General features: G+C 31.6%; 1 protein-coding gene across 1 annotated transcript in view; it reads right to left on the minus strand.

The window, feature by feature from the left end:
- LOC114336768 (dynein axonemal heavy chain 10) overlaps positions 1 to 14,560 on the minus strand; it is an 863,661-nt gene that overhangs the window by 585,235 nt on the left and 263,866 nt on the right. Inside the window, exon 20 of the mRNA XM_050648469.1 lies at positions 13,193 to 13,462. Coding sequence (XP_050504426.1) covers positions 13,193 to 13,462 — 270 coding nt within the window. The remainder of the gene's footprint in view (positions 1 to 13,192; positions 13,463 to 14,560) is intronic.

Below are 14,560 nucleotides of genomic sequence, written 5' to 3' on the forward strand. Positions count from 1 at the left end.
ATCAGTTTTACGGAAAAAAGTTATATTTTATAAAATACTCTGCAGCGTATAAAATTTAAGATGAAAACCATCAGATATCAATTTTTTATTTATTTTATACGAGGTATGTCAAAAAATATGAATTTCACTCAGGAGTAAAGAGCTTTATATTTCACAATATCAACAATTATTGTTATTAAGAAAAGTTGTTTGGAATTAAAAACTATGTTGTAACATTTTTTTATAATAAGATTAGTAAATAATTAATATACCTTTTAGATTAATTAGAAATCCCTTTACAGGCAACAATGTTACGCCCATGACCTAACTGCCGTGGTTATTTCTCTATCGGAATGGCAATCGAATTATTTCACGAGATAATAACGGGACCACTTTCATTGCAGCTTTGCCGAAACACCCAGTCTCTTTATTTTATATAGCTCTTGTTATTTTTATCTGTTTAGTATAGAAACCTCCCAAGAAGTTTACTATTAAAGTCCCGTTAGGTACTCCACTTTATGTGATTATTGCCATATTTTATAACTGCTACTTTCCGTTGCAGTTATATTTCAAAGGAGACCTTGTGGCTGAATAACTTTCCCTTCTGAAAACAACCGTTAGGTCGTTTGACTTCATTTTGCGTTATCTGTATGATGTACCGTTACTTTACCTAAAAACGCAAATAGGTCAGTTCTTTTTGAGAAATGTAACTTTTTTTGAGAGGGGACATACCCCCACTTTTTTTAGAGGAAAAGCATCAAAAAGATTGCGATTAGGAAAGGACTTCGTTGCTGGGTATCTTGGGGTACAGACGTCTGTCTAGTATCTAATACCTTATTTACAATTTATCTTATCTGAGTGGTATTCACTCGCTTATCGTATCTGTATTTGGACCTAACATCAGATTAGATGTTTCTTATTTAACTTCAGTGCTTGATTACTAGTTAAAGTAAAAGTAGATTCAGTACAATTTAAGAAGAAACATCTTCAGAGTTACTGTAAGTGTATTAATTAAACATAAATCCAATTATCTCCAAAGTAGAGCTAATCTAAGGGCTATCTACCTCAAACCTTCCTTCATCTGTGGTTAAGGCTAATCACCGAGGTAATCTAGTTCACTATAGGACAGCGATTTCGTTAATTGAACTTTTTATTCATTAAATAAGAACTTTTCATTATCAACTTTTAATTACAAAAAATAACTATTTAATTAAAAGCTGTGCTATTGACTATTTTTTATAAAGCCGGTTGCGGGGTTGTTTTTGAATTTTGCACTATAAACTTTTGTTAGCTTTGTATGCTTTGCCTTTAATTTTATGATATATTTTTTCTTTATATTTTCTATCCATCGTTAAATTTACCATAGCAGTTATCTCGAGATAAGCCCTAAAACAGTAAAGAGAGATTTTTCATGATAGATGCTTGATTTGATTTTCTAATTAATAACCAGGCTCTCTTTCCTGTGCATTTAATTGTGCATGATTTTACCTTATTATGATACTTGTATTTCTTTTATCATATTTATTGTTTATTTCTAACTGTACACAACCACACATTAATTGTTGGTGCAGTTTTCATTTGTGTATATGGTTCCTCTTTATTACTTATTGTTATTTTGGTATTCACCCTTCTGATGAATCATTTGTTCAATATATTGTTTTTTGTTTATTTTACGATTTTTATGTATCTACTAATAATAAGTTGCCTGATAATAGATTACCTCTGAATATTTGCTAAGTAACGTAACTATCACCATGTTATCTTCGACAAGGAGAAAGGTCTCGCAGAGTAAGTTTTATAGGTAAGTAGGTGGACGACTGTCACCGAATATATTTATTATTTCTTTATGTAGTGTGTTGACAACATTTATTTCTTTTACTAATTAACTGGTCAAACCTTTTCTTGTATTTGGTCTCAGAACCTAATTATCTTTCCTTACCTGTTTCCGTTTCTAAGATTTTTCCCCTTGTAACCCCAAAAAGTTAAGTGGCGCCCTCTTTCTATCTTCCCTTATCTTTGGTATTTTTACCTATCTACATTTTTATCTGTTTCTCTCTTCTCTAATCTACCTTGTCTTGTCTTATCTTTACCTATTTCTTCTATTGGTCCTATTCCACGTTCCAAAAGCTAGTTTCGAGCCCACGACTCGCTTCCCACCAACCATCTGGCTGCCGTTCGCAGTGTCTCCATTGGTGACCTCTCTAGCATCATCCAAAAAAGGTTTCCGAGGTTACAATGTTTCAATGTTTAATTACATCCGTCTAATTGAAATATTGTGAACTATAAAGGCACTTGCGAGAGAACTTTTAAGCGAAATTAATATTTTTTACATACCTTGAATAAAATTGAAAAAGTTTGATATCTGATGGTTACATCTTAGATTTTAGGCCAGGTAGAGCATTTTATAAATAATAACTTTTTTTCGTAGAATTGGTAATAAAATAGTTATCATAATTGTAATAAAATTATGATGGGTGGGTATCCGTAATTTGAGAAAAAATTGAAATTTTTTTTTAATTAGAAGGTTTTAATTGTATTTCACAATATCAATTTTTGATATTCTGGAATATAAAGGTACTTTACTCTTTAACGAAATTCATATTTTTGACGTACCTCGTATAAAATTGATAAAATTTGATATCTGATCTGAAAAGAAAACCGGGAAAAAAGCAAAGAAGAAAACACAGGCCTTCCACTTTAACGGGTTTCGAAAAGATAATCTGAGAGAATCTAACTTATCAAAAGTTAAAATGTAAATAAGTAAAATGAAAGTGTTTTAAGAAACAGAGGTTATTTAAAAAATAAATAGCTGAAAAGAAAAACCTTATGAGAAGGGATCTTTGCCTGAGGAAGAGCTGGAAACATTTTGTCTAGTATGTGACGATACACAGTGATTAGCATTAAGAGTCAAAAGGATAGTGGATGAAATATACGCGTTAAAAAAATATGTATTGGTTACACGATGAATGCGCGGATGAAAACCTATTCTATGTATGTCACAATTTATATTATGACTCTATATATGCGTAATAAGAAACAGTTCTCATATTAACTCGAAGTTTATTTTATTTCTTTTTTTTTAATTAAAAATATTTCTTCTAATTCTCTTCTTTAATTGAGTTATGACAACGTACTCCGTTCTCTACGACAACCTGTTTCTACATGGTGCATAGTTTGTCACACTTTACAAGCCTCACAACATATTTTGTTGTACAAGGTGAAGATGTATTTATTGTTTCGCTAACAACTCTTTTTATTATATCGCAACAAAAAATGATTCAGAAACCAAAAATCACCACAAGGAAAAAATGTTTTGTGTTTTTGTGATAATAGGGAACTTGCATAAAATTTTAAATTAAAAAAAAAATGTTGTAAATCACAACAGAAAATAATTTAAAACATGTATCAAACATAAAAAAGTTTTGTTTGTCTTTCGTTTGGCCACTAAAACGAATAAAAATTCAAATTATACCAGCCAGCCCAAAACACGTCGTGGCGTCATCGGGTTATATGTTTACATTTTGCACCAACAAAGTAAACAAAATTGTATATAATTTTAAATTAGACATTATAAACGTCAGTAGAAAATACAGTTATGTGACGTTACAAGTGTTTTTGATCGTTTGAACTATTCATAGAAAATTTGTACTTTTAGAAAATGGTTTTATTTTCCATAGCAAACCTTCTTACCTTTCCTTCAATAACTATATTAAACTCCAATCTCAACAAACTGGTATATATTATTACAATGACATACGATAAATGTCATTGGAATATAAATATTTTGCTTTTATTCCGCGACGACGAGCTGGCCAAATACCCAAGTAGGTGGAGGCTAATTAACTAAAGAAGAAGAAGATGAATATACCTAAGTATACCCATAAACGGAACCATATAGTTAAACTACTACAAGCCAAAACATCATTACAGCCACATATGCAGATGACACAGCGATCATTGCAGCTCACTCAACCCGTACATCGCCTCGCAACTGCTCCAGACAAATCTCGACAGTATAAATATCTGGTTACAAACATGGCGAATTAAAGTAAACGAAAGCAAGTCAGTACATATAACGTTCACTAATCGAAAAGATACGTGCCCAACCGTCTCAATAAATAATCAAGTACTACAACAAAAGGATGACGTAAAATACCTAGGTATGCACTTGGACCGCAGATTAACGTGGAAGAAGCACATATTCACGAAAAGAAAACAGTTGGATCTGAAAATCAATAAAATGTACTGGCTGGTAGGAAAAAGGTCACAACTGAGTTTGTACAATAAAATTTTAGTATACAAGGCAGTGATTAAGCCAATATGGAGCTATGGTATCCAACTGTGGGGATCTGCGTCGAGATCCAATATCGACATCATGGAGAGATTCCAATCGAAAACCTTGCGCATTATCACAAATGCACCGTGGTACATGCCCAATGAACACATCAATCGTGATCTCCAAATGAAGACTGTCAAAGAAGAAATTGCCAGTTACGCCCAAAAATACGACATCCGACTACAAAACCACCCCAACAGGCTAGCGAAGAACCTAATGAGACCCCAGGCAAACAGAAGGCTAAAGCGCCACACTCCAAGCGATCTACGAACAAGATTTTAAATTTTAAATTTTCAAAAATATTTTATTCATTATAGAGTTTTATTTATAGGGTTTTATTTATTAGTCACAAATAATTTTGTTAAGTACTAAAATTATGATTTTATAGGTTATTGTCACTGGACAGTCTCCTGCAAGTCTCTTTTAATTGTTAAACAATTTACTGATTGTAATCATTATTACAGATTGTAAATAAATGGGATGTTAAAAAAAAATATAGTTAAACTATGAGACGTCATGTGTCGTTTGAACTATTTTAAAATACGGAAAAGTTTAAATTTGCACTTCTAAGTTATTATGAGTTTTTGAAGCGTGAAATTTTGGAAATCTCATTTTTATACAAAACCAAACATTTTGTAATAAAAAAAATGTGCAAGTTCCCTATTAAACTCGATCCCACCGCGCACCAGTACTAATATCCATGGTTTAGTTTATATACCTATTTACTTAGGAATGTAACATGAATTTGAAACCCCGTAAAAAAATTAAATACAAAAAACATATAATAAAATAATTAAAAAGCAAAATAAAATAACACAAAATTTATGTATGTATAAAAATAATATTGTAGTACTAACAAGCCGCATAGAAGTATAAAGAAAGCATAGGAGTCACAAAAATTCACCTGAATGCAACAAAAATATCAAAGCCCTGGTTCAATACTGAAATAGGAGATCTAGCGTACGAGAAGAGAAAAGCATACCTACAATACTGCAGTAACAAAATATTAAACAATTACCAACAATACAGAGATATAAGAGATTAGATAAATTCTAAGATAAAAAATATAAAGAGAATATTGGACACGCTTTACCAAAGAAATGGAACACGATTTTTATGGGGCGCAAAGAAAAGTTTGGAAAATACTAAAAAGTAGGAAACACCCATCAACGAATATATAAGTTTAAATAAAATAAAAGCAGAATAATGGACCGCATATATGGAAGAACTATAAAAGGGAGATAATATAACACCCGAAGAAGAGGAAGAAATAGGAAATTCACATCAATCCAACATAGACACAGAACTATAAATCACAAAAGAGAAATAAGGAATCACATACGTAAATTAAAAAACAGAAAAGTCCCAGGACCCGTTGGGATACCAAATAAACTCGTAAAATACGAAGGAGAAATGTTATGTGAGAACATAAACATCTTTCAAGAATTAATATGTAGCCAGCGAGCGTGAACCAGACCAGTATAGTAGGACGAGTATAACAATACCAATACACAAGAGAGGAAACAGCAAAGACCCGTACCATCACCTTGCTGGGCACAAATCTTAAACTTTTAACAAAAATACTTGCCAATAAAATAAATGAAGAATATACAATTAGTGAGTAACAACAAGATTTTCGGAAAAATAGGTCCACAATAGACGCCATATTCATAGCCACACAAATTGCTGAGAAAGCACTGGAATATAATAAACCTGCATTTATGTGTTTCATAGATATGACTAAAGCCTTCGATTGTGTAAGATTAGATGTGCTAAGATAGTTAAATGACCAAATATCAGCCCAACAAGGTGATAAGGATAAATTAAAGACATAATACGAAGAACAAAACCAGAATAAAAGTCTAGAAGGAACTAACATCGGAAGTAGAAATCAACTCGGGAATAAGACAAGGGGATAGCTTAAGCCCATTGATTCTAAATTTAGTAATGGACAAAATCATAGAGAACATTAAAAGTACCGCAAAAGGATATACGATGGCAGAAAAACAAGTAAAAATCCTCTGTTGTGCTAACGACGCAATCTTAATCTCCGATAACGATGATAACCTAGAGCGAATGGCACAAACTTTCAATACAGTGGCGACTAACTATAGCATGAAAATGTCAACAGCTAAGACCAAATCCCTGGTAGTGTGAAGGGAATCCATAACATGCAAAATATAGTAATTAACAACGAACTAATTGATAAAATCTCGAGATTCGAATGTCTGGGAGTCGAAATATGTAGTTAAGGAGATGTTAACGAGAGCGTCCGAAAGTTAGCAAACAAAGCCAATTATGTGTCAGGATATCTGAGGGATGTCATCTGGAGAAATAAAGCTATGAGGATGGAAGGGTAAGTACGCATATACAAATCATGTATAAGACCAATCATGACGTACGCGATAGAAACAAGATGTGGCATAGAAGAAAGCAAGAGGATACTGAGAACATTATAAATGAGAACGTTAAAGTCAAGAACTGGGAAAACACTCATAGACAGAATACCGAACGGCAGAATAAAAGATCTCTGTAACATACAAGATATAGTATGGTGGGGAAGGCACAGAAGACGAGAGTGAAATTAGCATGGACGAGAATGGACAGCGAGAGAATAGCCCGTATAGCCAGAGATTCAAAGCCAACAGTTGTTGTTTATTTGGGTTTCTATCAATGCGGACACTAAATCCATTCGCCAATTTTTCTATTTTTTATTTTAATAATCATTTTTTCGTATCTTATCCTAAAACTAATACTAATTGTAATATCTAATAAACAATTATACTAATAAATAAATAATTTTTAATTTTTTTTAATAATTTTTTATAATATATTTTTTTGTATTTTTTTTTAATGATTTTCTCGAGTTCCACAACAAAAACTGCAACATTCTTCTGTTGCAATCCACTTAATTCGAAAGCTTTTTCCATGGACTGTCCAAGTTCGTCATTAATTTTTATCTACATATTTTTTTATATTTTTTTCTATTATTTTTTATAATATTTTTTTGTATATATTTTTTTATATTTTTTCCTTGTTTTTTTATTTTTTTTTTTCATTTAATATATAACAATTTACAAGAAATACTTACTCTATATTTTACAATTACAATTTAAGCTTAATATCTAAAATATGTTTATACAATAGTCGGTATACCAACTCTAATGTTAATAAATAGTTTAAATTAATGGGATGGTGGAGATCAGTCAAAGAACACAGTGAATAAAAAAACATATTTACGTTATTAGAAATAAGAGAACAGGTCAAAATTTTGTGTTGTAGGTTACCCAACTGACCACAAATACATTGTGGAATAGCAGCTAGATTAAGTTTAAATATACAAGGTGTAACAAAAATACAGGTCATAAATTAAATCACATATTCTGGAACCAAAAATAGTTCGAATGAACCTAACTTACCTTAGTACAAATATGCACATAAAAAAAGTTACAGCCCTTTGAAGTCACAAAATTAAAATCGATTTTTTCGAATATATCGAAAACTATTCGAGATTTTTTATTGAAAATGGACATGTGGCATTCTTATGGCAGGAACATCTTATAGAAAAATTATAGTGAAATTTGTGAACCCCATAAAAATTTTATGGGGATTTTGTTCCCTTAAACCCCCCCAAACTTTTGTGCACATCTCAATTAAATTATTATTGTGGTACCATTAGTTAAATTCAATATTATTAAAACTTTTTTGCCTTTTAGTATTTTTTCGATAAGGCAGTTTTTATTGAGTTGAGGCTTATTTTTTAATATGTTTACATACAAATTTTATGGGGGTTTTGTTCTTTTAAACCCCCCAAATGTTTGTGCACGTTCCAATTAAAATATTACTGCGGTACCATTAGTTAAACACAGTGTTTTTAAAACTTTTTTGCCTCTTTGTATTTTTTCGAAAAGGCACCTTTTATCGAGATGTGACTTCTTTTTTAATATGGTTCAAAATATCCCTAAAAATGTAAATAAAAAATAAAGGTTCATATTATTACCAAGTCTCCATAATCGTACTTAACCATATACAAATATGTGGTGGATTTGAGAAATATTCTAAATATTTCGATAAAAACTGACTTTTCGAAAAAGTAGTGAGAGGCAAAAAAGTTTTAAAAATATTGTGTTTAACTAATGGTACTACAATAATAATTGAATTGGAACGTACACAAAAGTTTGGGGGGGTTTAAAGGAACAAACCCCCCATAAAATTTTTATGGGGTGTCCAAATTTTACTATAATTTTTTCTTAAGATGATACTGCCATAAGAATGCCACATGTCCATTTTCAGTAAGAAATCTCCAATAGTATTCGATACATTCGAAAAAATCGATTTTCATTTTGTAACTTAAAAGGGCTGTAACTTTTTTTATGTGCACATTTGTAATAAGGTAAGTTAGGTTCAATCGAATTATTTTTGGACCCAGAATATGTGATTAATTTTATGACCTGTATTTTTGTTACACCCTGTATATGATGGTGTAAGACAGTGGTTAAATCTCATTCTGCATGGTTCTTGTTATATCCTTTGTCGACTCCATTTTAGAAAAACAAGGTTTAGGTATCTGGTATGTAGTTTCTGATTGATCTGTAATGGTTTCCTGTAGTTATGTTCTCATCAATATACCTTTCTTTCCATTATTTATTAAGCTCTTTGAATAAATCTGTTTTAATATCTCTAGACGTACAAAGATAATGTGTTCAAAGAAGAAGAAATAGTACTAACATTCTGATTTATGATTATGAATCTGCAAGAATCTGCAAGACAACAAGCCTGGCCAATTTATCTGCCAAAGCCAATTTATAAAGCAAAAGAAGTGCTAGTTACCAAAATGAACTACTTCACGGATTTCGATTTTGACTCGAAATCGCTCTTAACTTTTATTTAAAACTATATTAGTTACATTTACCACACAAAGTGTATTTTAGAATAGTACTCATTTCAGTACCGCTGACAATAAAGTTGAATCTCGTTTTAAAAAATTCCCTTTTAAGAGGTGAGCTAATAAACGGGCCACAGTTTGAATCATGGAATCGCGTCACAAAATGGAAATCAAGAAAACTTACATACATACATACATACATACATACATACATACATACATACATACATACATACATACATACATACATACATACATACATACATACATACATACATACATACATACATACATACATACATACATACATACATACATACATACATACATACATACATACATACATACATACATACATACATACATACATACATACATACATACATACATACATACATACATACATACATACATACATACATACATACATACATACATACATACATACATACATACATACATACATACATACATACATACATACATACATACATACATACATACATACATACATACATACATACATACATACATACATACATACATACATACATACATACATACATACATACATACATACATACATACATACATACATACATACATACATACATACATACATACATACATACATACATACATACATACATACATACATACATACATACATACATACATACATACATACATACATACATACATACATACATACATACATACATACATACATACATACATGCATACATACATACATACATACATACATACATACATACATACATACATACATACATACAGCTGGTTCCAAAAAAAACTGATACGACTCTTAAAGCGTATTTTGTAGAAAATTGAGCAGTGTACTTTATTTTTCTTCTTTTTTTTTGTTTTTGGTCTCGCTGCAAGGCAATTACCAGCACGATTTATAGGCGATCTTGATGTAGTCTGGCTCTAAGCCATATCAAAATCGCTGACTAAGTTCTTGTAAAAAGCTTTTGATGAGGTGTGATATAATGAATATGAGTTTAATTATATTTTATTTATTATATTTTGATGGATAAATACTTATTATTTACATACTGTCACTGTCACTGCCAAATCTTAAAACTTGTCAGACAACTTCAACCTCAAAAAATGGCTGTTTGTTTGTTTATTTTATTATTTGTCTGTCATAATAAATATAATATAATGTCAGACCAATCATACACTGCTCAAAATAATCAAATCTTAGTAAGAGTCGTATCAGTTTTTTTAGGCACCAGCTGTACATACATACGTAATCGAAAACCTCTTATACCCGTAGGTGTGGAGGTGAATCAAGAAAACTTATTATTTTTTAAATCTTCTAGCCATTGTGGCCTGCATGAGAAATTGTAATCAAGCAACTGCCTTTACTTGTTGACCAGGGCGTTTAGGTAAAGAAATCGAGTCTTAAATACAGCACCTATCGATTTGCAACTGCTTTCGTTGTGTTCGGGGTGATAAAAAAGTATACAATAGAAAAATGGGTGGAAATATATACAGAGTTGGGATAAACTATGGAACCAAGCAAATATCTTTGAAACGAACAGAACAATATTTATGAAACTTTGCATGCAAGTACAGTGCCGCAAACGGCATTTGATACCATATTTTTTGTTACCACTCCACTTCCGGTTTCACCGAAAATACCTTTAACTTATTTAATTTAAATAGGACACCCTGTATATTTTTGCAGATTTTAAAATAACTTGTTATTTTTAATTCATACATACCAAGTTTGGGAGAAAAAACTATTAAAACAAGAAGTAAATCTCTTTAGAGTTTAAAAATAGGTTAATTTATTTACGTTAAACCAATGATATTAAAAATAAAAAAAATAATTTCAAATGTTGAAGATGCTTCCGTTTCACCTCCTGACAACGTGCAAGCCTACAAATAAATTCGTGAATCACTATTTGCAAGATTTCTCCACGTATTAGTAGTTCACATTCATCAATTATTCTTTGTCTCAAATCCTGCAAGCATGTTGGTCGCCTAACGTAAATGCGTGATTTTACATAACCCCAAAGAAAAAATCTAACGGGTTGAGGTCTGGAGAACGAGCGGGCCACTATATGAATCCTCTACGTCCAATCCATCGATTTGGAAAATCCACCTCCCAAAAATGAAAATTCACCATAACCGATTTATCAATAATATTTCAATACGATATTTTTCACTTTAATGAACCATTTTTAATACAACTCATTTCTGTCAATTAGTTCAGTAACGGTTTTACCTACTATACTAAATTCAAATAAGTCATGCAGTGCATGTAATCAACAATTTTAGTCTACAGTATAGATGGTACGCGTTTATTTCCTACTACGTTGTATTAATACAAAAAATTATTTACAGACACTTTTTAACAATTTTTTTCTTCCAAATTTGGTATGTATGAATTAAAAATAGCAAGTTCTTTTTAAATCTGCAAAAATATACAGGGTGTCCCATGTAAATTAAATAAGTTAAGTGTATTTCCGGTGAAACCGGAAATCTAGTAGTAACAAAAAATATAGCATCAGATGCCTTTTGCGTCACTGTACTTGCATGCAAAGTTTCAAAAATATTGTTTTTTTCGTTTCAAAGATATTTGCTTGGTTCCATACTTTATCCCAACCCAGTATAATTGCATTTACAATGGATAAAATATATTCGTGGGTGCATAAAAATGTCAAAATCAGTATATTTCTGGTCAGATTTTGTTGCTCGAGGGTTTTTGTGGTCGCTGAACATGAATACGCCTTAAGAACGGACTCCAGGAGCACCTGCTACCCAAGGTGACTGCTAAGGCACGTAATATTTAGTTTAGAGGGTTTTCCTCACTAAATTGATGCAAATAGATTGAGTACTCGGGGACTTTTGGTATTGCTGAACAAGAATATGACACCAGAACCGACCCTCGGAGCAACTAGTGCCCAGGGTGATTGCCAAGCAGCCTCGGGTACTATGTGCCCCGAGTGTCGTTTCCGATCGTGTATTCGTGTTCAGCAACCACAAAAATCCCCGAAGTGATCTGTTTGCATCATTTTAGTGCCGAAAACCCCCGAAACTGTATAAGATGACGTGGCTTACCTGCTTCCATGTTTTTTGTTATAAATGCCATGGTCTATTGATTTAAATTTTAAAAGTGAAATGAATTTCGACTCGATTCAAGTTCTCTGTTTAGCCCAGGTATGACAATACCAAAAGGCACCGTTAGGAAAGCATTCCAATTTTCGGTTAAGAGAACTCGTATGAATCGAGTCTGTGTGTACTCTAATACAAAGTATGGCATTAGTAAAATAAGAAAATCTACGGTTTCGTTTTGATTTAGATCTGTCTCCCCCATTTCACTTATTCTCTGTTAGAGGGCGTTCTAACCATACTGCGATATAAATTGTTTCAATTTATATCGAGAAACTGCGGTCGTGATGGTGTAAATTTGTCTTCTTCATAGCCTCCTTGACAACAGGTAGACCTAGAAAGAGTACTATCGGAGGATGGAGGGAGACAGATTTAAATCAAAACGAAACCGTAGATTTTCTTATTTTACTAATGCCATACTCTATTAGAGTACACAGACTCGATTCATACGAGTTCTCTGAACCGAAAATTGGAATGTTTTCCTAACGGTGCCTTTTGGTATTGTCATACCTGGGTTAAACAGAGAACTTGAATCGAGTCGAAATTAATTTCACTTATTCCCCGTTAGAGGGCGTTCTAACCATACTGCGATATACATTGTTTTAGTTTATATCGAGAAACTACGGTCGTGATGGTGTAAATTTGTCTTCTTCATGGCCTCCTTGACAACAGGTAGACCTAGAAATAGTACTATCGGAGGATGGAGGGAGACAGATTGAAATCAAAACGACACCGTTAATTTTCTTATTTAAATTTTTAAAACGTCTAACTAGTATACCTACTACAATTATTTTGTAAATAAAACTCTATAACACTGCACGATTATAAATCTAAGATAAACAGTTTACCTTATGCGCGGAATCAGCTTGTTTTGAGATCGATTCGCTCACATCAGGTACCCTAATGATCTCGTCGTAAAAACTGTACAAGAACTCTTCAGTTTGTGACACTTTAATTGGCTCGCAATTAATGCATGACTTGTTCTGCCATCGAGGAATTAACCTTAACCTCTCCATAAAATCTTTGGAATTCTTTATTAAAATATTGTAAATTTCTGTCGCTGTAGGTCTAAGTAAAATTTCTGGTGTTACCACTACTGCTTCTACTTGGAATATAGGCTGCAAACATAATACTAGTAGATATCGGTTCAATTAAATATATGTGTGTGTGTGTTTAGATTTATGACCTTCGTTTGAACCAATTGGCCAGCTCAAATTTTTTTTTATTTTCATAGACACAATTTCCTAATTTTAACTCATATACATTATATTTTAATAATTACAAACATATATTACATACATATCATTAAAAATGCTTACTAATATTAAACACTATTATTAAATACTGATACTAAACCACTAATTGATATTAAAATATTTTTTTTTTCAGCGCTAAGACCTAAACCCGATTCAACCTCGCGGAGGTTTAGGCCTTCTTTGTGATTTTTTTTTGCTTTTTTTTTTGTTTTTTTTTTTGTTTTTTTTTTATTGTTTTTTTTTATTGTTTTTTTTAATATTTATTTCTTTTTTTTATTATTTTTTTTTTGTTTTTTTTTTGTTTTTTTTTGTTTTTTTTTATATATTTTTTTTGAATTTTTTTATATATTTTTTTTAAATATCAATTTTCATATTTTTTAAGTGGTTTTAAACAATTTTATACAAATTGTATACATAAAATGGAACGTGTACATAAAATGGAATTTAAATTGGTGGGGAGAGTAACTCCTACTGTTTGTAGATTCTTATATAACTGTTGATTCAGCATCTGGAAGTTTGCGATATCGAAAATCACATGCTCTAATGTACCCAACTCCCCGCAAGGGCAGTTTTGAGAAGTGGCCAATCCTAGTTTATTTTTGTGAACTAGATATAAACCATGTTTGTTCCTTGCTCTATTTAAGGTTTTAATGAAGTGCGATTTGTAATGTCGTTAAACCACGGTTTTCTATAAATTTTTGGTTGGATATCATGAAATCGTATACCTTTAAGAGAGATATCATATTCCAGTTGCCATTGCTCCATTTGTTTTTTCTTAAACCATTGTCGTAGATCAGTGACTGGCATTAATGGTTCTTCTATCGTTTCCCCTGTTGTAGTAGCATCCTTGGCAAGTCTATCCACTATTTCATTTCCGTTAATTCCATAATGAGCCTTAATCCAAACCAAAGAAATTTGTTTACCTGTATTCGTAAGTAACTGGATTGTTTCTAAAATTTT

The sequence above is a fragment of the Diabrotica virgifera genome, chromosome 4, assembly GCF_917563875.1.
Source record: "Diabrotica virgifera virgifera chromosome 4, PGI_DIABVI_V3a".
NCBI classification, from domain to species: domain Eukaryota; kingdom Metazoa; phylum Arthropoda; class Insecta; order Coleoptera; family Chrysomelidae; genus Diabrotica; species Diabrotica virgifera.